Source organism: Hemitrygon akajei, chromosome 4 (genome assembly GCF_048418815.1).
Source record: "Hemitrygon akajei chromosome 4, sHemAka1.3, whole genome shotgun sequence".
NCBI classification, from domain to species: domain Eukaryota; kingdom Metazoa; phylum Chordata; class Chondrichthyes; order Myliobatiformes; family Dasyatidae; genus Hemitrygon; species Hemitrygon akajei.
The window spans coordinates 16,059,095-16,084,374 of NC_133127.1; the positions used below are offsets into that span (position 1 = coordinate 16,059,095).

General features: G+C 45.6%; 1 protein-coding gene across 1 annotated transcript in view; it reads right to left on the reverse strand.

Moving 5' to 3' along the window:
* LOC140726138 (dedicator of cytokinesis protein 2-like) overlaps positions 1 to 25,280 on the reverse strand; it is a 1,234,790-nt gene that overhangs the window by 873,267 nt on the left and 336,243 nt on the right. The window contains exons 18-19 of the mRNA XM_073042110.1: positions 19,822 to 20,005; positions 6,691 to 6,788 (exon numbers count right to left, since the gene is read on the reverse strand). Coding sequence (XP_072898211.1) covers positions 6,691 to 6,788; positions 19,822 to 20,005 — 282 coding nt within the window. The remainder of the gene's footprint in view (positions 1 to 6,690; positions 6,789 to 19,821; positions 20,006 to 25,280) is intronic.

The window sequence follows — 25,280 nt, forward strand, 5'->3', positions numbered from 1 at the left end:
TGTGTGCCTTCAAGCTTCTGTACTTCCTTCCTAATGGTAACAATGAGATCAGGGCATGTCCTGGGGGCCCTTAATGATGGATGCCGCCTTTCTGAGGCATTGCTCCTTGAAGATGTCCTGGATGCTATGGAGGCTGGTACCCATGATGTAGCTAACTAAGTTTACAATTTTCTGCAGATTATTTCAGTCCTGTGCCATACCTTCCCCTCCCCCCAGACCAGACAGAGATGCAGCCAGTTAGAATGCTCTCCAGTGTACATCTGTAGAAATTTACGAGTGTTTTTGGTCTCCTCAAAGTCCCAATGAAACTCTTAATTTCATGCCTTCTTTGTAGCTGTATCGATACGTTGAGTCCAGGTTAGATCGTCAGGGAAATTTGAAATTGCCCACCTAGGAGCTTGAAACTGCTCACTTTTTCCAATTCTGGTCCCTCCATGAGGACAGGTATGTGTTCCCTTATCTTACCCTATCTGAAGTCCACAATCAGGGTATATTTGCTTTAAATATACCCAAATGACTTAGCCTGCACAGTGTCTGTGGTAATGAATTCCACAAATTCACCACTCTCTGGCTGAAGAAATTCCTATTCTAAATGACTGTCCTTCTGCTCTGAGACAGTGCCCACTGGTCCTAGACTCCCCCATCATAAGAAACATCCTATTTCAACTCTAACCAGACCTGTTAAAGGGTCATTGAAGATGAGCAATTAAGAAAGAAAGAAAGAAAGAAAGACCTAAGCTCTATTTACTATTTATCTTGCTATTTTCTCTGCTGAAATGTTTCCAGAGATTGTTTTTCTTTCCGCTGCACTGGCAACACAGCCAAGAAAGCTCACCACTGTCTCTACTTCTTTGGGAGGCTGAGGAAAATGAGAACTTCCCCCGTTGATCCGCACCAATAGAAAGAATCCTAAACAAATGTTTCATGGCTTGTTGTGGCGACTGCTATGCCCGAGACCACAAAAAGCCACAGAGAGCTGTGGACACAATTCAGCACATCACGAAACTTAGCATGCCCCCCCCCCCATGGACTCCACCTACACTTCTCATTCCCTCCCAAAAGCAGGCCCTTCCTGAAGAAGGGTTCAACATATGTGCTTAATAATATTTAAAGATCACACTCACCCCAGACACCCTCTCTTCCTGCTTCTCCCATCAGGCAGAAGATACAAAAGCCCAAAAGGACGTATCTACAGGCTCAGGAACAGCTTGTATGCCACTGTTTTTCAGACTGCTGAATGGATTGCTTTGACAAAATGGACACCTAACCCCACAATACGGCCTTGCCTGTCTGCTATGAACATTCTCTGTAACACTTTATTCTGCATTCTGGTGTGTTTTCCCTTGTATACCTCACGGATGGCATACAAAACAAAGTTTTTAAGAATATTTGGCAATTTAAAAGACAATTACCAATTTCTAACAGGTCAGATATTTCCCCAGATGATGTCAGAATCCTGGTGCTAGGAAAGACAGTCGCTAACATTAATGAGACTAATGAATACCCTGCAATACCCAGGGTCTCATCACCAGGACAGCAAGAGCTGTTTACTGTTTATTGTTTACCTTTGCTGTGTACTTCAGGTGCAATTTGAATTATATTTTACCCACTCATTTGTGAAAATATTCTGTTTTGTATAGTACTGCAGCAGTGTGACGTATTGCACTGTACTGCGGCCACCAAAAGAAAACAAATTTCATGACACGTGCAAGTGATGATGAACCTGAACCTGATTCAGATATGGTCTTTAATGTGGACTGAGAGTGAGAAGGCGAATAGGGAGAGTGGAATCATGGTTGGGAAAATGAGAAGGGAGAGGGGAGGGAACAAGAGGCTCCAGAAAGGTATTCTGTGATAATCAATAATCTAATTGTTTGGAATCAAATGACCTTGCCTGGTGTTTCAGGGCTGGGTGTGTCTGCACCTGTGCCACCCCTGGCCCTGACACTTCTCTGCCACAACCCTCCCACAATGCCCCACCCTTGCCATTCCCAACATGTTTTGCTTCCGTCAGAATTGTGCCCAGTTCTGGTCACCGAATTATAGGAAAGATGTCAACAACATAGAGAGAGTACAGAGGAGATTTATTAGAATGTTACCTGGGTTTCAGCACCTAAGTTACAGAGAAAGGTTGAACAAGTTAGGTCTTTATTCTTCGGAGCGTAGAAGCTTGAGGGGGGACTTGATAGAGGTATTTAAAATTGTGAGGGTGTGGTGAACTACATATACCTGTCTGGACACGCCCCCCCCCCCCCCACTGCTGACTGCTCCTGTGGCTCCTCCCACTGACCGTGGCTCCTCCAACAGACCCCGGTATAAAGGCGATTGAGGCCTGAGACCCCGCCGCCGCCGCCCGCGAGCGAATTCACCACCGCCGCTGCCAGTCGCGATTCCACGAACTCCCCAAACCCGACCACAGCTGCTGCCAGTCGCAAGTCCGCGCAGTGTTACTTCTGCGGACTCGAAATACACCCCCGAAAACGCTGCCCGGCCCGAGAAGCAACCTGCTCCAGCTGCGGGAAGAAGGGCCATTTCGCCAAGGTCTGTAAGTCTAAGCCACGAGCGGGGTCGGGCAGCGCTGCGTGCGAGGCATGGGGGCCGCCATCTTGCCTGCCCGCCTTGTGCGAGGCATGGGGGCCGCCATCTTGCCTGCCCGGATGGGGGCGGCCATCTTTGTCGGCGCCACCTCGCCCCGCCCCCGACCCACCGGTGCTTACCGGGCACCAAGACGGCAGTTCAACTCTGGCCACCGTAACCCTCGACCAAAGCGCCCCACACCAGCTTGCAAGGTCAATGATGGACATCCTGGTGGAGGGGCACAGGACTAGCTGCCTGTTTGACACGGGCAGCACTGAGAGTTTTATTCACCCGGACACGGTGCAACGCTGCGGACTCGTGACAAAGCTGGTAAGCCAGAGGGTCACCATGGCTTCTGGGTCGTATTCCACAGACATCCGGGTGGGTTGTGTAGCGACATTGGTGGTGCAGGGCACAGAATATCGGAACTTTGCGCTACTGGTCATGCCTCAACTGTGTGCACCTGTGCTATTGGGGCTGGACTTCCAGAGCCACCTCGAAAGTGTGACTATGGCATATGACGGGCCCCTCCCACCACTCACTGTCAGGAATCCTCAGTTTTGTGGGACTTCGTCATATACCCCGCTACTGACCACACACACACACACCCACACATCCCACCCAGCACCATGCCGACAGCTGCGCTACTGACACCACTTGCAGCCTCTCCACCCTCAAGATCCCTCCCCCACCACTGTTCGCCAACCTGACCCCCGACTGTAAACCTGTGGCAACTAAAAGCAGGAGGTACAGCGCGGGGGACAGGGCCTTCATTCAGTCGGAGGTGCAGCGGCTGCTCAGGGAGGGGATCATTGAGCCAAGCACAAGTCCTTGGAGGGCCCAGGTGGCCGTTGTTCGGACTGGGCAGAAAAATAGGATGGTCGTGGACTATAGCCAGACCATCAATAGGTTCACGCAGCTTGACGCGTACCCACTACCCCGCATCGCGGATATGGTCAACCAGATAGCTCAGTACAAGGTGTACTCGACAATAGATCTGAAATCCGCTTATCACCAGCTCCCCATCCGCCCAGAGGACCGCCCCTACACCGCCTTCGAGGCGGGTGGCAGGCTCTATCACTTCCTGGCGTCCCATTTGGTGTCACAAATGGTGTCTCTGTCTTCCAGAAGGAAATGGACCGGATGGTGGACCAGTGCCAACTGAAGGCCACATTTCCCTATCTGGATAACATCACCATCTGTGGTCATGACTGGCAGGATCACAACACCAACCTCCAACGATTTTTCCAAGTGGCTAAAGCCCTGAACCTTACTTATAACAGGGACAAGTGTGTGTTCGGAACCACCCGACTCACTATCCTTGGGTATGTCGTGGAAAACGGGGTCATTGGCCCTGATCCCGACCGTATACGCCCCCTGTTAGAACTCCCTCTTCCCACCACTCTCAAAGTCCTCAGACGGTGCCTGGGCTTCTTTACCTATTACGCCCAATGGGTCCCCCATTACGCAGACAAGGCCCACCCCCTGGTCAAGTCTACCACTTTTCCCCTCTCTGCCGAGGCCCGCGCGGCCTTCAACTGCATTAAAGTGGATATTGCCAAAGCAACGATGCATGCGGTGGACGAGACCATTCCCTTCCAAGTAGAGAGTGACGCCTCCGATTTCACGCTGGCTGCTACCCTCAATCAGGCAGGCAGGCCAATAGCATTCTTTTCTCGTACCCTTCAAGGCCCTGAAATTCAGCACTCCGCGGTGGAGAAAGAAGCCCAGGCCATAGTGGAAGCTATTAGGCACTGGAGGCACTATCTCGCCGGCAAAAGGTTCACCTTACTGACCGACCAGCGCTCAGGTGCATTCATGTTCAGCAACCAACAGCGGGGCAAAATCAAAAATGATAAAATTTTGCGGTGGAGAATAGAACTCTCCACCTACAACTATGATATCCTGTACTGGCCTGGAAGGCTCAATGAGCCCCCTGATGCCCTATCCTGGGGAGCGTGTGCCAGCGTGCAGCTCGACCAGCTATACGCCCTCCATGCACATCTTTGCCACCCGGGGGTCACCCGATTTTCGTGAAAGCCCGGAACCTGCCGTACTCCCTTGAGGACATCAGGACGATGACCAGGGACTGCCAAGTCTGCGCTGAGCGCAAACCGCACTTCTACCATCCTGAAAAGGCGCAACTTATCAAGGCCATCCGCCCCTTTGAACGACTGAGTGTTGACTTTAAGTGTCCCCTTCCCTCCACCGACTGCAATGTCTACTTTCTCAACATCATCGACGAGTACTTGCGGTTCCCCTTTGCGATCCCCTGCCCCGACACCACTGCCACGTCCGTCATAAAAGCCCTGCGCCAGCTCTTCACTCTGTTCAGATATCCCTGCTATATCCACAGTGATAGAGGGTCCTCCTTTATGAGTGACGAGCTGCGCCAGTACCTGCTGGCTAGGGGCATTGCTACTAGTCGGACCACGAGTTATAATCCCTGGGGAAATGGACAGGTGGAGAAGGAGAATGCCACAGTGTGGAAGGCCACACTTTTAGCCCTTAAGTCAAAAGGGTTGCCGGTCTCTCGATGGCAGGAGGTCCTCCCCGAGGCACTCCACTCTATCCGCTCCCTGTTATGTACGTCCACCAATGCCACCCCTCACGAATGCCTATTCTCTTTTCCCAGGAAGTCTGCCACTGGGACCACCCTACCAGCTTGGCTGACGTCCCCAGGGCCAGTGCTGCTCCGGAAACATGTGAGGAGCAATAAATACTCCCCACTGGTCGAGAGGGTTCACCTTCTACATGCAAACCCCCAGTATGCTTACGTGGTCTTACCTGATGGGCGGCAGGACACGGTCTCCGTCCGCGACCTGGCACCCGCAGGAGCAGCAGACCACTACCCCAAACACTCCACAGTAACTATGGACCCTGTACCCGAGGTGACACCACGCACACCGAGCCCTACACAGACTCCTCACGACACTCCTATACCGGGCGTCTCACACGCGCATATACCAGGCGCCTTGTACACGCATGAGGGATCACTGACGCCTAGTGGGCTGACACCTCCAGTTAGGCCGGAACCAGCACAACCACCGTCTCCAGTGCAATCACCACCGGCATCTGTGCAATCACAGCCGGTGCTACGTAGATCGCAGTGACAGATTCGACCACCTGATAGACTTAACCTGTAAATATACTTGTAAGAAACTTCGCCCCATGGGGACTCTCTTTTAAAACAAAGGGGGGGGGGTGAATGTGGTGAACTACATATACCTGTCTGGACATGCCCCCCCCGCTGACTGCTCCTGTGGCTCCTCCCACGGACCCCGGTATAAAGGCAATTGAGGCCTGAGACCTGCCCTCAGTCTCCAGGACGTAGCATGGTGGTCAATTGCTGCTTGTTCTTTCTTCCCGTCAATAAAAGCCGATATCTCGCCTCACGTCTCAGAGAGTTATTGATGGTGCATCAGAGGGGGATAGATAGAGTTGACGTGGCTAGGCTTTTTCCATTGAGAGTAGGGGAGATTCAAACAAAAGGACGTGAGTTGAGAGTTAAGGGGCAAAAGTCTAGGGGTAATATGAGGGAGAACTTCTTTACTCAGAGAGTGGTAGCTGTGTGGAATGAGCTTCCAGTAAAAGTGGTAGAGGCAGGTTCGATATTATCATTTAAAAACAAATTGGATAGGTATATGGACAGGAAAAGAATGGAGGGTTATGGGCTGAGTGCGGGTCGGTGGGACTAGGTGAGAGTAAGCATTCGGAACGGACTAGAAGGGCCGGAATGTCCTGTTTCCGTGCTGTAATTGTTATATTGTTATATTTACAAACTCGCTCTCTGCTCCACATTGATAAATAGAGTACTGTGCAAAAGTCTTGGGCACCCTATACTACATACCTGAGAGTTTTGCACAGTACTGCATGCGCTGTGTGTGATATATGCATTGTGGGTGCACCACGGTCCAGAGGATCGTTCCTTCGGCCGGTATATACACTCGGAAAACAATAAACTAAACATGAACCTGAAATACATGGGAACGTGGACACTGCTGCTGCAGAGTGCCATGGCAGGACTTTTCCACCAGTGAGTGACACTGCTCACTGAGTGACAATTAAACAAGAGTCAAGCTGCCTCTGTCCGCTCGCACTGCTTGCACCTACCTTGACGACTTCCCCTCCGTCCACCTTCATTAGCTTTCTCAGATTCTCATTCAGAGCCCCGATGTTAGAGCGCCACTTCAACAGGCCTAAAAGGTCCACTGCGTTCGGGGGAAAAGTAAAAATCACGTGTTACAATCTATTTTGAATTAGTGCTTTTAAAATATTTTCTATTGATCTGAACAGTGAGTTCACAGAAATAAGAGCAACACACACAAAATGCTGGAGGAACTCAGCAGGTCAGGCAGCGTCCACGGAGAGGAATAAACAGTCCATGATTCAGGCCGAGTACCTTCATGCTTCAAACTGTTCTCTCCAAATCCCATTTCTTTGGAAAGGATGGATAGTCAAAAATACAAATTTTGGAAATTCACAAAGTTTATTGGTGGGGTTGTATCACTACAAATAACTCACTATGAATGAAGATTAAATAGCAGAGGACGTGAAAGGAACAGAAAGCTCCGAATGGACAATTGATATGCCTCCCCTAAAGGGAATTGAATAAATTAGCAAGGAAGATGGTTCAAGTAGATAAGACTAAAGAGAGATACCAGTTGGGAGGAAAAATAATTAAGAGAGTAGAACCTCATTATGGTCTTGCAGTTTCTCTTTATTCTTCATTGTTATTGTTTCACCTTGCTCAACTTCAATGTACTGGATAATGATCTAATCTGTTTGAACACTATGCAGCAAGACAAACTGTTCACTACATCTCAGTACATGTGAAAATAAGGATAATAATAACAGCCTCCAACCTGATGGCATGAATACCGATTTCACCAACTTCTGGTAAATTTCCCCCACTCCCCATTCTCTCTTCTTTAATCCCCACTCTGGCCCCCCTTACTTTTTCACTTCTCCTCACCTGCCTATCGCCTACCCCAGGGTCCTTACTCCTTTCCTTTCCCCTATAGTCCACTCTCCTCTCCTATCAAATTCCTGCTTCTCCAGCTTTTTACCTTTCCCACCCACCTGGCTTCACCTTTCACCTTCTAGTCGCCCTCCTTCCCATCCCCCCACCTTATTCTCGCTTCCTTGTCCTTCCTTTCCAGTCCTGATGAAGGGTCTCAGCATGGAACATTGACAGTTTATTCATTTCCACAGACGCTGCCTGACCCGCTGAATTCCTCCAGCATTTTGTGTGTGTGTTGCTCTGGATTTTGAGTATCCGCAGAAAATCTTCTATTTATGAGTTCACTGAAATAAAGTTACCTGTGTCCTTCACCCGTCCAACAGGATACTGCATTGAAGGGTAATACAGAACAGCAACAGGCCATTTGGCCCATTAACTCCATGCTGACCATCAAGCTCCTATCTACATTAATCCCATTTTATCCTCAGCCCCATTTATGCAGATTTGCACTTTAAATTGACTACATGGTTGGCACAGACATAGTGGGCCAAAGGGTATCACAAGGTACATAAGATATTAGAGTAAAATTAGGCCATATTTCATCATAGCTGATCCAATCTTCCTCTCAGCCTCAATCTCCCATCTTCTCCCCATATCCCTTCATGCCCAGACCTAGAATCTATCAACCTCTGCCTTAAATATACATAAAGACCCGGCCTCCACAGCTGCCTGTGGCAAAAAATTCCAGAGATTCACCACTCTCTGACTAAAGAAGTTCCTCTACATTTTCTTCCTAAAGGACACCCCTCTATACTGGGGCTGTGTCCTCTGATCTTAGACTCTCCCACTAGAGGAAATATCCTCTCCATATCCATTCTATCAGGGCCTTTCACCATTTGATAGGTTCCAATAAGGGCACCTATCAATCTTCTGAACTCCAATGAATACAGGCCCAGAGCCATCAAATGACAGATACCCAAAAGGTACATTGCCACCAGGTGCCAGGGTCAGAGACGTCTCAGATCGCATCCACAAAGAAGGAGGAAGAACTGTCAAATGTCTTGGTATATATTGGTAGTAATGATATAGAAAGGAAAAGCAAGGAGGTCCTGAAAAGAGTATTTAGAGAGCCAGATGGAAAGCTGAGAAGCAAGACCTCCAGGGTAGTAATTTCTGGATTGCTGCCTGTGCCATGGGCCAGTGAGGGTAGAAACAGGATGATTTGGCAGATTAATGTGTGGCTGAGAAGCTGGTGCAGGGAGCAGGGCTTCAGGTTCTTGGATCATTGGGATCTCTTCTGGGGGAGGTATGACCTGTTCAAAAGTGACGTGTTGCACCTGAACCTGGGGGGGGAGGGGGGGGAATGGAAACTGATATTCTCACGGGCAGGTTTGTTAGAGCTTTTGAGGAGGGTTTAAAATAATTTGGCAAGGGGGTGGGAACCAGAGTGAAGGAACTCAGGTTAGAACGGATGGTAATAAAGCAAAGATAGCATGCAGTCAGACTATCAGGAAGGGCAGACAGATGACAGGACAAAATTGCAGTCAGCACGATGAGTACATTAGGGATGCAGAGTCAAATACAGTACTCCAAGTGTTATATCTCAATGCACGGAGTATAAGAAATAAGGTGGATGATTTTGTTGCACTACTACAAATTGCCAGGTACGATGTTGTGGCAATCACTCAATTGTGGCTGAAGGATGGTTGTAGTTGGGAGCTGAACGTCCAAGGTTATATGTTATATTGGAGGGATAGGAAGGTTGACAGAGGGGGTGGTGTGGCTCTGCTGGTAAAGAATGTCATCAAATCAGTAGAAAGGTGTGACATAGGATCGGAAGACGCTGAATCAAGTTAAGAACCCGATAGCAGTTATAAAGAAGCCTCCCAACATTAGCTGAGATGTGGACCACAGATTACAACAGGAAATATAAAAGGCGTGTCAAGAGGGCAATGTTATGATAATCATGGGAGTTTTCAACAGCAGGGTGATTGGGAAAATCAGGTTAGTAATAGATCTCAAGAGAGTGAGTTGTTGAACACCTATGAGATGGCTTTTTAAAGCAGTTTGTTGTTGAGCCTAGTAGGGCATCATTTATACTGGATTGGGTGTTATGTAATGAACCAGAGGTGATTAAGGAACTTATGGTAAAAGAACCCTTTGGAGTCAATGATCACAATATGACTGAGTTCAACTTGAAACTTGAAAAGGAGAAAGTAAAGTCTTACGAAGCGGTATTTCAGTGGAGTAACGGAAATTATAGTGGAATGAGAGAGGAGCTGGCCAAAGTTAATTGGAAGGAGATGCTGGCGGGGCAGCAACAGAGCAGCAATGGCGTGAGTTTCTGGGAAAAATGATGAAGGTGCAGGATTGATACGTTCCTAAAACAAAGAAATACTCAAATGGCAAAATAATACAAGGGAAGTCAAAGCTAATATAAAAGCAAAAGAGAGGGCATACAACAAAGAAAAATTTAGTGGGAAGATAGAGGATTGGGAAGCTTTTAAAAACCTACAGAGAGCAACTAAAAGAATCATGAGAAGGAAAAGATGAAATATAAAAGCAAGCTAGCAAACAATTTCAAAGTGGATAATAAAAGCTTTTTCAAGTATGGAAAAAATAAAAGAGAGACGAGAGTGGATATAGGACCGCTAGAAAATGAGCCAGAGATATAATAATGGGGGACAAGCAGATCGCAGATGAACTAAATGAGTATTTTGCAACAGTCTTCACTGTGGAATACACTAGCAGTGTGCCAAGTGTTGAAGGGTGTGAGGGAAGAGAAGTGAGTACAGTTACTATAATAAGGGAGGTGTTCAAAAAGCTGACTTATGCTCTAAAGGTACATAAGTCACCTGGGCCAGAAAGGAAATTATAGACCAGTTAACCTGACCTCAGTGTTTGGGAAGATGTTGGAGTCAATTGTTAGGGATGAGGTTATGGAATACTTATTGACAAAGGACAAGATAGGACAAAGTCAGCATGGTTTCCTTAAGGGAAAATCTTGCCTGATGAACCTGTTGGAAATCTTTGAGGAGATTACATGTATGGCAGATAAAGGGGACTTTCAGAAGGCCTTTGATAAGGTGCCACACATGAGGCTGCATACCAAGTTAAGAGCTCATGATATTACAGGGAAGTACTAGCATGGATAGAACATTGGCTGATTGGTAGGAGGCAGCGAGTGGGAATCAAAGGATCCTTGTCTGGTTGTTTGCACTGACTGCTGGTGTTCTGCGGGGTACAGTTTTGGGACTGTTTCTTTTTACGGTGTATATCAATAAGTTAGATGATGGAATAGATGGCTTTGTTGCCAAGTTTGCAGATGATATACACCATAAGTAGTTTTTCCCATGGACGCCCCCTACCCTGCTGATTTCCTCCAGCACTTTTTGTGCGTTGATCACATCCTTACTACTGTTTGGGGGTCTGTATATAACTTCCATCAGGGTCTTTTTACCCTTGCAGTTCCTTAGCTCTATCCACAATGGTTTAACACCTTCCAGCACCATTATCACCTCTTTCTAATGATATGATTTCATTTTTTACCGACAGAGGAACACCACCCCCTCTGCCTTCCTACCTGTTCTTTCGATACAATGTGTATCCATGGACATTAAGCTCCCAGCTATAATCTTCTTTCAACTATGATTCAATAATGCCTACAACATCAGACATGCTAATCTGTAACTGTGCTATAAATTCATTGACCTTATTCTGTATACTGTGCACATTCCAATATGATACCTCCAGTCCTGAATTCACTGTTTTTGATTTTGTCTGCCTTTTAAGTTGTAACTCATCCTGTTGACTGTAGCTTTGTCCTATCAAGAGCGTCTCCTCTGTTTGTAAACCAGTTACTTCATCTTCAGTGCTTCCTGTGCTTCTTGAATTGAAATTTGGGCAGATCAGGACTTTAATCACACCATGATCCCCCATTATTAAGTGGCAGATGGAGTTCAACCCAGATAAGTGTGAGGTGGTTCATTTTGGTAGGTCAGATGTGATGGCAGAATATAGTATTCTTGGCAGTGTGGAGGATCAGAGGGACCTTGGGATCTGAGTCCATAGAACACTCAAAACTGCTGCTCAGGTTGACTCTGTGGTGTGTTCGCCTTCATCAATCGTGGGATTGAGCTCGATTGCCGAGAGGTAATGTTACAGCTATCTCGGACCCTGGTCAGACCCCACTTGGAGTACTGTGCTCAGTGCTGGTCACTTCACTACAGAAAGGATGTGGAAACCATAGAAAGGGTGCAGAGGAGATTTACAAAGATGTTGTCTGGATTGGGGAGCATGCCTTATGAAAACAGGTTGAGTGAACTTGGCCTTTTCTCCTTGGAGCGATGGAGAATGAGAGATGACCTGACAGAAGTGTACAAGATGAAGACAGGCATTGATTGTGTGGATAGTCAGAGGCTTTTTCCCAGGGCTGAAATGGCTAACACTAGATGGCAAGGTACAGAGGAGATGTCAGGGATAAATTTTTTACGCAGAGTGGTGAGTGCATGGAATGGGCTGTCGGTGGCTGTGGTGGAGGCGGAAACGATAGGGTATTTTAGGAGACTCCTGGATAGGTACATGGAGCTTAGAAAAATAGAAGGCTATGGGTAACCCTGGGTAATTTCTAAAGTAAGTACATGTTTGGCACAGCATTGTGGGCTGAAGGGCCTGTTTTGTGCTGTAGGTTTTCTATGTTTCTATGCTCAACCTTTTGATTCCTAATTTTGTCTGTGATCTTACCAACATCTGTCTCCACAACCTCTCCATTAACTGTTCTGGCACTCTGGTTCCCATCCCACTGCAACTCTAGTTCAAACCTCACTGTGCAGAATTAACAAACCTTCCCGCTAGGATATTTGCCCCCTCCAGTTCAGGTCTCTTTGACACAGATCCCACCTTCCCTGGAAGAGAGTCCAATGATCAAAAAATCGTACGTCCTCCCTCCTACACCTACTCCTTGCCCATGTATTAAACTGTATAATCTTCCTAGTTCTGACCTCACTAGCATGTGGCACGGGTAGCATTCTTGAGATCACAACCTTAGAGGTCCTGCCCTCTAACTGAGCACCTACCTCCCTCAACTCCACATGCAGATCTTCTTTACTCATCCTACCCATGTCACTGGTCCCCACATGAACCTCAACTTCTGTCTGTTCACCCTCCCACTTAAGAATGCTGAGGACCCGGGCACCCAGGAGGCAACATACTATGCGGGAATCTTGTTCTGGCCAACAGAATCTCCTGTCCATTCCCCTAACTAATGAATCCCCTATCACCAGAGCGTGCCTCTTCTCAACCCTTCCCTTCTGAGTCTCAGAGGCAAGACTCTGTGCCAGAGACTCGATCATTGAGACCTTCCTCTGTTAGTTTTAACCCCTCCCCAATAGTATCTAAAATGATATACCTGGCGTTGAGGGGAATGGCCACAGAGGTACACTTCACTGGCTCCTTAACCCCTTAACCCATTTCCACTTCCTGACCGCCACCCAGCTTCCTGTGTCCTGCACTGTGAATCCTATATCCTGAATCCTACATCTATATCCTTTGGACTTCCTCAATGTAGTTTTTTTGATGACCTGGTTGCATCACCATCTGGCATGGAGGGGGCCAATGAACAGGATCAAAATAAGTTGCAGAGCTATCTTTATCAACACCATTAACCTCCCCGCCATTGAAGAGATCTTCAAAAGGCGATGCCTCAAAAAGTGGCATCTATATTTAAGGAGCATCACCAACCAGGACTTTACTACCATCAGGGAGGAGGTAAAGGGGACTGAAGACACATACTCAACATTTCAGGAAAGCTTCTTCCTCTCTACCATCAGATTTCTAAACAGTCCATGAACCCACGAACACTACCTCACTATTTTGCTCTCCTTTTGCAAAACTTTTTTGTATATTTCTTATTGTAGCTCATTCTTACGTACTGCACAATACTGCTGGCACAAAACAACAAATTTCACAAACACGAAAAAGTCTGCAGAGGCTTTATATCCAAAGTCACACACAAAATGTTGGAGGAACTCAGCAGATCAGGAAGCACCTATGGAAAAGAGTAAACAGTCGTTGTTTTGGACTGAGATCGTTGTTCAGGACATATTTCATGACAGATATCAGTGACAATAAACCTGACTATAATTCTATTTCTGAGCTGTCTGAATGGTATAAAAATGAAATCTCTCCCCTCCCCACTCTAACCTCTTATCTCTTCTCATCTGCCTATCTTCTCACTGGGTCCCCTCCTCCTTCTCTTTCTATGATCCACTCCTCTCTCCTATCAGATTCTTCCTTCTTCAGACTTTCACCTCTTCCATCTATCATCCTCCAGTTTTTACTTCATCCCCTATCTTCCACCCACCTTCATCTATCACCTTCAAGAAATCCCACTTCCTCGCGCCCCCTCCCCACCTTTTATTCTGGTGCCTTCCCCTCCCTTTCTAGTCCTGAAGAAGGGTCTCGGCCCAAAACATAGACTGTTTATTCATTTCCATAAATGCTGTCTGACCTGCTGAGTTTCTCCAGCATCTTGTGTGCGTTGCTGAAAGATTTTCATTGTATCCCAATGCAAACAGCAAGAATAAGCCAATAACATTAACATGATGAGAGAGGCTGAAGTTATTCTCCTGGGAGTGGAGAAGTTTGACTAATGTGTGCTGTATTGTGAACAAAACTGTTAAGAGATGACTTGCTAAAGATTCGGGACAGGACAGAAGGAAATTCCATCAACGCAAGAGATTCTGCAGATGCTGGGAATGCAGAGTAATGCTGGAAGAACTCAACAGGTCAGGCAGCTTCTCTGGTCAGGAATAAAGAGTCGATAATTCCAGCCGAGACCCTGTGTGTGTGTTGGAAAAGAAATTACCATGTAGCCAACAGCGATGATCTGTAATCTGCTCCCTTAAGTGGTGGTGGACACAGATTCAAGTGGAGATTCCAAATAAAGAACAATAAATTGCGAGGCATGCAGGAGAGGGTCACGGAAAGGAATCAACTGAATTGTACTTTCACTCAGTGGCCATTTTATGAGGTACAGCTGTACAGCTGATCATTAATGAAAATATCTAATCAGCCAATCACATGGCAACAACTCAATACATGAAGGCGTGCGGACATGATCAACAGGTTCGGTTCTGACCAAACATGAGAATGGGGAAGAAATGTCATCTGAGTGACTGATTCTGGAATGATTGCTGGTGGCTGACGGGGTGGTTTGGGTATCTCAGAAACTGCTAATCATCTTGGACTTTAAAGTAGCAACAGTCTCTAGAGTTTCCAGAGTATTGTGAGAAAAATCAAGAAGGAAACATTCAGTGAGCGGCAGTTCTGTGGCTGCAAATGCCTTATTAATGAGAGAGGTCAGAGGAGGATGGCTAAACTGGTGCAGGCTGACAGGACAGTGAGAGTCACTCAAATAACCATGCATTACAACAGCAGCATGCAGAAAAGCATCTCTAAATGCACAACACGTTGAACCTTGAAGTGGATGAGCTGCAGCAGCAGAAGACCACGGGCATACACTCAGTGGCCATTTATTAGGTACAGGAGGTATTTAATAAAGTGGCCACTGAGTGCACGTAAACAAGTATAGGCTCAATGGGCTGAATGGTCTCCTTCTGTGCTATAGTAATTGTATGGTTATACAAACCCATAATTGACCAAGTCCATCTATGGAAAAAAGGCAATAGTCACCGTAATTTAATTTTTTAAACATCCTGCAATTAAATATCTGTTACTTTAATGTGTAAGTATAAATGTGAAGAATACAGATAGAATGTTAAGTTAATCGAACCGAGTGGATTGAAGAGGTGGTCGGAATGTCTCCAATCCAATGGTATTTACACTTCATAAAGAAATACCACTTTGGTTGTAAAATGCTTTGGGACATCCTGGGTTTGTGAAAAACACGAAATAAAAGACCATCTTTCCTCCTTTTTCTTCTACACAGATGCAACTGAAGTTCGGTGATGTGGGCTGTGAATTCACCGTTATTCCAAAACGCACACAGCTTGTCCTCCAGCTCAGGGGAAGACCGTAACAGGCCATTACAACATGCAATTCATAAAAGGGATTCACGACAGAGCTGTTTTACACAGAGCAGTGAGAAGTGGCAAAACTACATCCGCGGGGTGGTTGAGCCAACAGCACTGACGCAGTGGAATTTAGTGGAGACTGAAATAGTGTCTGAGAGAGAAGAGATATGGAATGAGGAGAGATTGAAGGAGGTCCAAGTGTTATGAATCAGTTATAGAAAAGACATTAAAAGAGAGGACAATTGAGCATGGAAGAAAGGGGAGGAGATGAGGCATCAGAGGCAGGAAACACACTCAGCAGGTCAGGCAGCATCAATGGAAATGAATGCACAGTTGATGTTTCGGGCTGAGATTCTTCGTTAGTCCTGATGAAGGGTCTTGGCCCAAGTCATCCAACCTGTGTTTTTCCACATGACTTTATTACTTATTCCTTGCACCCGAGAGCTGCTGGTATGTTGCCTACCTGATCAGATGCACAGATGCAGCACACTGAGAACACTCCACAACTCTCATAGTACTCCCAGAACATTGATAGCACTCCACAACTCTCATAGTACTCCCAGAACATTGATAGCACTCCACAACTCTCATAGTACTCCCAGAACATCGATAGCACTCCACAACTCTCATAGTACTCCCAGAACATTGATAGCACTCCACAACTCTCATAGTACTCCCAGAACATTGATAGCACTCCACAACTCTCATAGTACTCCCAGAACATTGATAGCACTCCACAACTCTCATAGTACTCCCAGAACATTGATAGCACTCCACAACTCTCATAGTACTCCCAGAACATTGATAGCACTCCACAACTCTCATAGTACTCCCAGAACATCGATAGCACTCCACAACTCTCATAGTATTCCCAGAACATTGATAGCACTCCACAACTCTCATAGTACTCCCAGAACATTGATAGCCCTCCACAACTCTCATAGTACTCCCAGAACATTGATAGCACTCCACAACACTGACAGGACTCCTAGAATACCGATAGTACTCCCAGAACACTGACAGTAACTCCCAGAGCACTGACAGTGACTCCCAGAACACTGACAGTGACTCCCAGAGCACTGACAGTGACTCCCAGAGCACTGATAGTACTCCCAGAACTAAGTAGCACTCACAGAATACTAATAGTATTTCCAATGCACATAGAGTTATAGACAAGTACAGCACAAAAACAGGCTCTCCAGTCCATCTAGGCCATGCTGAGCCATCTAAACTGCCTACTCCAATCAACCTGAAGCTGGACCGTAGCCTTCACATCCCTCCCATTCATTTATCTATCCAAACTTCTCTTAAACATTGAAGTCAAGCTTGCATGCACCACTTGCACTGATAATAGTCCCTGATAATACTCATAGATGACTGACAGTAATCCAAGAAAACTGATTGCTAGGGACAGCTTTGATTGTGACCAGTCCTGGTGTATATGCCCTGTTGAGAATGGTCTGTAAATGGGGAGGGTGAAGTAAAAGGAGGGATAGAGGAGGAACTAGGCCCCACATGGCTGTGGGAGTCTCAGGTGTGATACGAAGGGTGAACACCCGAAATGCTGGTGGAACGCAGCAGGCCAGGCAGCATCTATAGGGAGAAGCACTGACGACGTTTTGGGCCGAGACCCTTCGTCGGGACTAACTGAAAGAAAAGATAGTCAGTCCTGACAAAGGGTCTCAGCCTGAAACGTTGACTGTACTTCTTCCTATAGATGCTGCCTGGCCTGCTGCGTTCCACCAGCATTTTGTGTGTGTTGCTTGAATTTCCAACATCTGCAGATTGCCTCGTGTATACGAAGGCTGGAAGAAGTTTTAGGGAGTTGCTGCAGTAAATTGGGTGTACGCAGTTCCCAGAGGGAGGAAGGGCTAAAAGGCCTTTAGGTTTAAATTGGTGAGTGGAGAAAGATCTAAAAAGTGGCAGTTTTTAAACACAGAGGCTGGTGAGTGTGTGGAACAAACTGCCAGAGGAAGTGGTTGAAATAAGAACAATGGTGTCATTTAAGAAACACCTGGAAAGGAACAGGGAGAGAGAGAGGGGTCAATGGATATGGCCTAAAGCAGGAAATTGGGGCTCACTGGATGGACAATGTGGTTGGTATGCACAGGGTGGACCAAAGAGACTGTCTCCATGCTATGCTACACAATGCTAACTGAATCTGTACTGTCTATATTGAGTGAACGACACACCTCAAATGTATGTTGCTGTGCCATTTTGTGGTTTTGACCGAACAGATTGGCAATGCTAAATCTCCCGCTGGATGGCCTGCAGGCTGTGCACCTCGGTCCAAGGAACACAGGACCGACGATCCTTCCTGGTCACCTTCACCCAGCCCTTCTCGTCCAGGACCCCATCCTCGGACCCAGCAACGGCCTCCAGTCTTTTGAGGCGCGTGGGTAGCGGGAGAATTAGCATTGCCAACCTGTTCTGTCACAGGGGTCCCATTGTCTGTCAAAGAACGACACTGAAGGAAAACATTGTCAGTGTGCTGAAAAACTAATTCACACCTTTATATCGAATAGACTAGATTATTGCAATACACTTTTTACTGGCCTTCCAAAGCAACCTATTGCCAATCTTCAACTCATTCAGAACACTGCTGCTAGACTTTTAACCAAAACTAGGATGAGGGAGTGTATCACTCTCATCCTACCTACTCATCCAAGGGTGCAGCCTGAAACGTCGACTGTACTCTTTTCCGAGATGCTGCCTGGCCTCCACCATTTGTGTGTTGCTCAGATTCCCAGCATCTGCAGATTTATTCTTGTTTAGCACTGGCTTCCCACAGCTTTTAGAATTGATTTTGATGTTCTCTTACTTTCTTTTAAAGCTCTCAATGGTCTGGGACCGGAGTACATCACAGAATCATTTTCGTTTTATAATCCTATTCAAGCTTTCAGGTCTTCTTAAATTTAAACAATCGCTCTCAAAAGATAATTGGCAGGTCAGCTTTTTCGAACTACACTCCTAAACTCCGGAACTCAATACCTAAATCTATAAGGGATGCAGACTCAGTGACACTTTTAAGTGCCAGCTCAAAACCTTATTTATTTAACTTTGCTTTTAACTAACATCTTTTTGTCCTTTACTTTCATATCTGCACTTTATCTCATTGTAAAGCGCTCTGAACTACATCATTTTTATGAAAAGTGCTCTATAAATAAGTTATTATCATTGTAACTGTGGGTGTCAATGTGTGACTCATCCTTAACACATTGGAGATGCTGTTGTGTTGTCAAACTGAATCAGTGTATTGGATGATAGTCCTACTAGAACACTGCCCGCTGGGGGCGGCTCAGGTTTGGCCCTATTGTGGTGTGGAGTGTGGGAGGGGAAGAGAGGAAACTGGCCCTGTATGACCATAGGAGTCTTAGATATTAAAGATATGGTGGAAGAAATCTGAGAATCTCGGCAGAACATCTGGTGTACACCGCTCACACAGTGAGTCAGGGGTAAAAGGCCTGGATGTTTAAATTGGCAAGTCAATCTCTGCTGTATGGACAGCCTTGCACCCACCAGACGCTCAGCTCTCACCTGTGGCTGTTTGCATGCAACAGTGGCCAATCCCTGGTACACTGCTTTGACAGGCGGGCTAAACCACGTGAGGGTAGTCGGCGGCCTCAAACACCGGTGAGATACACACATGTCCGTCCTAGCACACAAAGTCAGCACTGGTGGACTGGGCAGGTGGGAACTACAGTGAGATCCAATGGCTAGCTATTGCAACGATCCGTGGAGAGCAAAGGGCATAACTAGGCACAGAAGACGCCATGGTCATCCACTGCAACTAAGGAAGACCCCAGTTTGTTACGCTTGTTCGAATCACTGGACCCAGATTTCTGAGGTAAGAAAATGGAACTCCCCAGTGCAGTAGCTTTTCCACATTAAAAATTCAGACATAATGGACAACCACCATAACTATATATCTGTATCTATACTATAACTGGTGTGTGTGTGTGTGTGTGTGTGTGTGTGTGTGTGTGTGTGTGTGTGTGTGTGTGTGTGTGTGTGTGTGTGTGTGTGTGTGTGTGTGTGTGTGTGTGTGTGTGTGTGTGTGTGTGTGTGTGTGTGTGTGTATATACACACACACACATATGCACACAAACCCCTGAGAGCCAATAAAGATAAAAGTCCAAATTTAAACCATTGCATCACCCAATGTCTCCAACTCATTTTGAGGCTTACAACTCTGCAGCAAAATGGCTTTTTGGAGAGTCTGCCAGTGTGGGAAGACGGGGGCATTACCATTCTGTGTGAGTTTGGTTGAACAGACGAGCGTAGAAATCTGGAAGCTGTCCCTCGAGCAGATAGGATGGCCTCCGCCACTGCTTCGGAAAGAGGAACCCATATTCATCTTCTGGTCGCACATATTCTTGCTGGACATATTATTCAGGTAGATGGAAGCATCTTCAAGCTTCCTACTGTCACCCTGTGGTTGAAAAGAGAATGGTTTAGCGATTAAATAAATGCACAGGATACCACACTCAGTTTGTGCATTTCTGGTGGATGTACAGGAAGAGCAGAGTCCTGGGTTGAAAAGAAACTTTCTCCCCTTTGCATATTAGTCATTGAGTCATACAGCAAGCAAACAGGCCCTTCGGTTCAACTGGTCTGTGCTGACTGTGTTGCCCACTGGGCAAATATTCTGGACTAGTTGTCAAGGACAACATAGTTCAATCTTCTTGTTCTCATGCTGTTAAAGCCATCGATTCATCAAGCTCAAGGCTGGACTCAGAAAAAATTCACACTGTCAGAGACAGTTCCCAAGATTGAACCAGGTTTGTGGACTCTATGAGGCAGCATCTCTACCCTCTGTGCCACCCACAATGCTGTGGGCAAAGACAGTAATGGTTCTCAGTGCCACTCAAATGCTTTTGTGTGGTCACCGGTCTGTGATTCTCATGAATCAGCGGAAAGGCCTTGGGAAATCCTTGACTATTGTACTCTCTCCACCCAATAATCCCTTGCCATGATAGAGCTTGGAACAGACAATCTGTTTCAGGGAATTGGTGTCAGGCAAGTAACTCGACCTGCTCCTCAAAACTGACTGAATGCACTGAGAGAGTTATCACTGGGGATGCACCAAGTCTCAGTAATGGATAATAGGGAATTAATAATAACAATAATAACTTATTGATAGAGCACTTTTCATACAGACAATGTAGTTAAAATGCTTTACAATGGGGTAAAGTTCAAACATAAAAATAAAATAAACAATAAACATGAAAATAAAAAACAGAAAGATGTTAGTTGAAAGCAAAGTTAAATGAATACCGGGTAGGTTTTGAGCTGGTATTTAAAAGTGTCAACTGAGTCTGCATCCCTTATGGGTTTGGTAATGAATTCCACAGTATAGGAGTGTAATTCAGAAAAGGTAACTTGCCAATTACCTTTTGAGGGAGACTGTTTAAATTTAAGAGACTAGTGGAAGAAGAGCTGAGACCTCGAACAGGATTATAAAACAAAAATGTTTCTATGATGTATTCTGGTCCCAGACCATTGAGAGCTTTAAAAACAAATAAGAGAACTTTAAAATTACTTTTAAAAGATAGAGGGAGCCATTGCAGTAGCTAGTACGGGAGTGATATGTTCCCTCTTCTTGGTTTGAGTCAAGGACAGGGGTTCCCAACCTTTCTTGTGCCATGGACAAATACCATTAACCAAGGGGTCTGTGGACGGCAGATTGGGAACCCCTGGTCTGGAAGCAGCATTCTGAATGAGTTGAAGTTTGTCAATAGATTGCTTTGGAAGGCCAGTAAAAAAGTGGAATGCAATGGAGGGTCCTGATGAGGTAGGATGTCCCATAAATGTAGAGGAACTTGAGAGCCATTTCAAATATCAGTTTGCGGATTCTGATCACAAGGCAGATATTGGAGGGTTCTGCCCATGTTTAGCATGGGCAGAAGATATTGACTTAATTGCAGATACAACACTACCCAAGGTTTCAAATGGTATTGGCAGTTTTAAAAAGGATAAAAAGTTCTAAAAAGCCGGCCTGGATGAGTCTTGTGGAACGGGCACCAATGAGATGGCCATTATGTTTTCCTCTTGGATTAAAGTATGTAAAAACCTACTCTAATGCAAAAGAGCAGGACAGTGAACAATTAAAATCTGTGGACAACAGTCATCCAATCACCATTGCTTCAATTCTTGTGAGATTGTTCTCCAAGATATTGGCCAAAATGTTGATGGACACAGTCGTCCTTAATCATCATCAGAAGGGATTCATCCCAGTGACACCTGACTGGAATGAGAATATTGGTATTTTAGGTAATTTAATGAAGTCATGAAGAACCATAAGGACCTAGCTATAGTGTTTATTGACCTGAGGCTTTTGACCCTGTTAGCCATAGGCTTATTGTTAAAACCCTTGGCCAGATAGGGGTTGGTACTCACTTTGAGAGTCCCATATTGGGCATGTATATGAACTCCTGCACTTTTATTGAGAATGGCAAGACCAAGACTGTACCTGTCTAAGGTTGTGACTCTGTAGGGCATAGATTTATTGATAAAGTCCTTCGCTGGATGGAGGTTGGTGCCCATTTTGTGAGCCTCATATTGGACATGTATACAGACTGTTGCATTCTTATTAAGAATGGCAAGTCCAAGACTGGGACAATATTTATTCTAAGAAGGGTTAACCAGGGTAACTGGTGGAACATGGGAGTGAAACGATGATGCTTCACTGGGGTTTGACAGACAAGACTTCACTCTGTCTCTCTCTAATCTTCTTCGAATCTTGCCTTGCTTACAGGAAGGTGGTTAATTGCCCAGAACTGTTACTCTTCACCCTGGTAAACAGTAACAATCACCAGACAAATCAATATTTTCTCAAGAAGAAAATAAGTTAAATCTGGATTGAGTCACGTAAACCTTGACTGGAACTTGTGGCTGAGAACAAGAAGGTTAATAAGACATCAGCTTTTCAAGGGCAACATGACTTGGGCTGTGCCATACTTTCCAGCAACTCCCATGGAGTGAGAATAGATATAATAATTCTTAGCTGGACGGAGCTGTTTTAAAGAATTCTTCACAAGTGCGTTTGTTTAAAGATTTCCTCCAAAGTACGTGGGTGGGATAGCTGGCTATCAGAAAACATATCATGGGATCTTTCCAGTAGAAGGATAAGGAACATAAATTCCGTTGGCTGTGACAGGTGCTCACAAAGGAAACCATCAGTGTTCATATGTATCCACCCAGGTAGCTTCCAGATTGATGAGGACCCATAAATTGGGGATTTCTGCCCTGGGAGCTTAAAGAAACATCAAGAGACTATTGCTGAGTTAATGTTTTGACTTGTTTCTTATCTCTCAATTAGTGATTTGGATTTCTGGTTATACTTTTAAATTATTGTAAAAATATTTACAAAGCGTTTTCTCAGGGTACCGATGTTGCATACGAAATGTACAACTTTAAGGTGAGTGGGGGAAGGTTTAAGGGAGATACATGCGGCAAGTTTTATTTTTGCACAGGGAGTGGTGGGTGCCTGGATCACTCTGTCAGCACAACAAGTGGAAGCAGACACAAGAGTAGAATTTAAGAGGCATTTAGACAGACACATGAACATGGAGGGAATGGAGTGCTAGGAATCATGTGCAGGCAGAAAGGTTTGGTTCCTGACATCATGTCCCGTAATGTTCTATGTTGAATCTGGATTCTACTGAAGTCCTCTGGTGAGTGAGACTAGAAATAGGGCACACGGCTTCAAATTGGGGGTAGATTTAGGACTGAGATGAAGAGAAACAACTTTTTCCAGAGAGTAGAGAATCTGTGGTGATGAGATACATCCCAGGATGCACTGGGACACATAATCAGTAACGTAATCTGGGGTCATCGAGTGTCTCGGGTCTCTCAACCTCAGACACTGTCGCCCAGGTGACCCAGCCAGGGTTGATCAGGCCCTGGCTGGTGACCGAGTGGCATTGGTCCATGGGTCACACCTCTTGCTCCAAAACCATGGAAGTCCTCTGCCAGGGAAGCAGTTGAGGCAACCTCATTGAATACATAAATTTGATTTATTTAGAGATACAGCACAGTATCAGGCCCTTCTAGCCCAGAGGCAATTGTACCCATGCATACAATTAACATACTCATACATCTTTGAAATGTGGGGGCAAACTGCAGCAGCCAGAGTAAACCCTCACTGAGAACCTCTTTGCCAAGAGCACTGTGGGTCTCACAGAGAGGAGGACATACAAATTCCTCACAGACTGCCGTGAAATTGAACCCTGAGGGGAGGGGGGGGGTCAATAGTTCTGCTGCTGCTTGTGCCTGGGAGGGAGGGGGGGTTGCTTCAGGGTTTCCTATGTTTCTATCATTTATTCTTTGGGGTTTATTGTCTCGTAGATGTCTGCAAAGAGTAAGAGGGTCAGGTTGTATACTGTATACATTATGTCATATTAAATTGAACCATTTGATCATTAGCACTATAATAGTGTTATGCTAACTGTTAACCAACAGTTTGAGACACTGTTAGACAGATATTTTTTCTTGCAGGGGAATTAAGGGTTATTGGGTAAAAAAGGAGGTAGGTAGAGATGAGACCACAGCCAGATCAGTTCGACGGGCCTGGCAGCCAATTCCTGCTCCCATTTTTTATGTTCTCATATTGTTATGGGTGTCAGAAGCAGACGTTAGTTATGGGCCTTGTGCTGTCAGCTGGGACCTGCACACAGCAAAAATGGACACTTGTCCGGAACCAATCTTCAGAACAGAGATGAGGAGAAGTTTCTTCAGCCAGAAGGTGGTGAATCTATGGAATTCATTGCTACAGACAGCTGTGGAGGCTGTTATTGGGTATATTTAAAGTGGAGGTGGATAGGTTCATGACCCATAAAGGTGTCAAAGGTTACAGAGACGAAGCAGGAGAATGGGATTGAGAGGAATAATAAATCAGCCATGATGGAATGTTGGAGCAGACTTGATGGTCCAAATGGCCTAATTCTGCTCAATGTTTTATGATCTGTTTAATCTGTTCTGTTAACTCACGATCCACCGGTACTTCCTGATAGATACTTTGAAGATCATTTTTAAAAATAAAAACCTGTCTTTAATAACCATCCTATGAGCCACCTGAAGATATTTTACAAAGTTAAAGTTGTTATACCAATTGAAAGTCTTTTGTTTTAGGTCTACAGTCACATAGCGTAACACTTCACAGCACCAGTGATTAGGGTTCAAACTCCGCCGTGTCTGTCAGCAGTGTGTATATTCTCCACGTGACCACATGGGTCTCCTCTGAGTGCTCCAGTTGCCACCCACATTTCAAAGACATATGGTTTAGTGTTACTGAGTTGTGGGCATGCTCTGTTGGCACCGGAAGCATGGCAACATTGGTGGGCTGCCACCAATATATTCTGACTGTGTTCAGTCGTTGACGTAAACAACATACACATGTCAAATAAAACTAATCTTTCATGATCAGCAAAGACTCATTAGGACAAAAGAATGGCCCCTCAGGTCACCTTTAAAGATTTCCCTCTCATCTTAAACTTACACACTTTAACAACACACGCAAAATGCTGGATGTAGTCAGCATCTACTGAAGTGAATAAACAGTCAACGTTTTGGGCCAAGACCCTTCTTCGGGAACTGCATCCACCAATTTTGCCGGCAGCTCATTCCACACTCCCTCCGCCCTCTGAGTGAAGAAGTTCCCCTTTAATAGTTCATCTTCCACTTTGGTTTACAATTCTGGTTGCCCC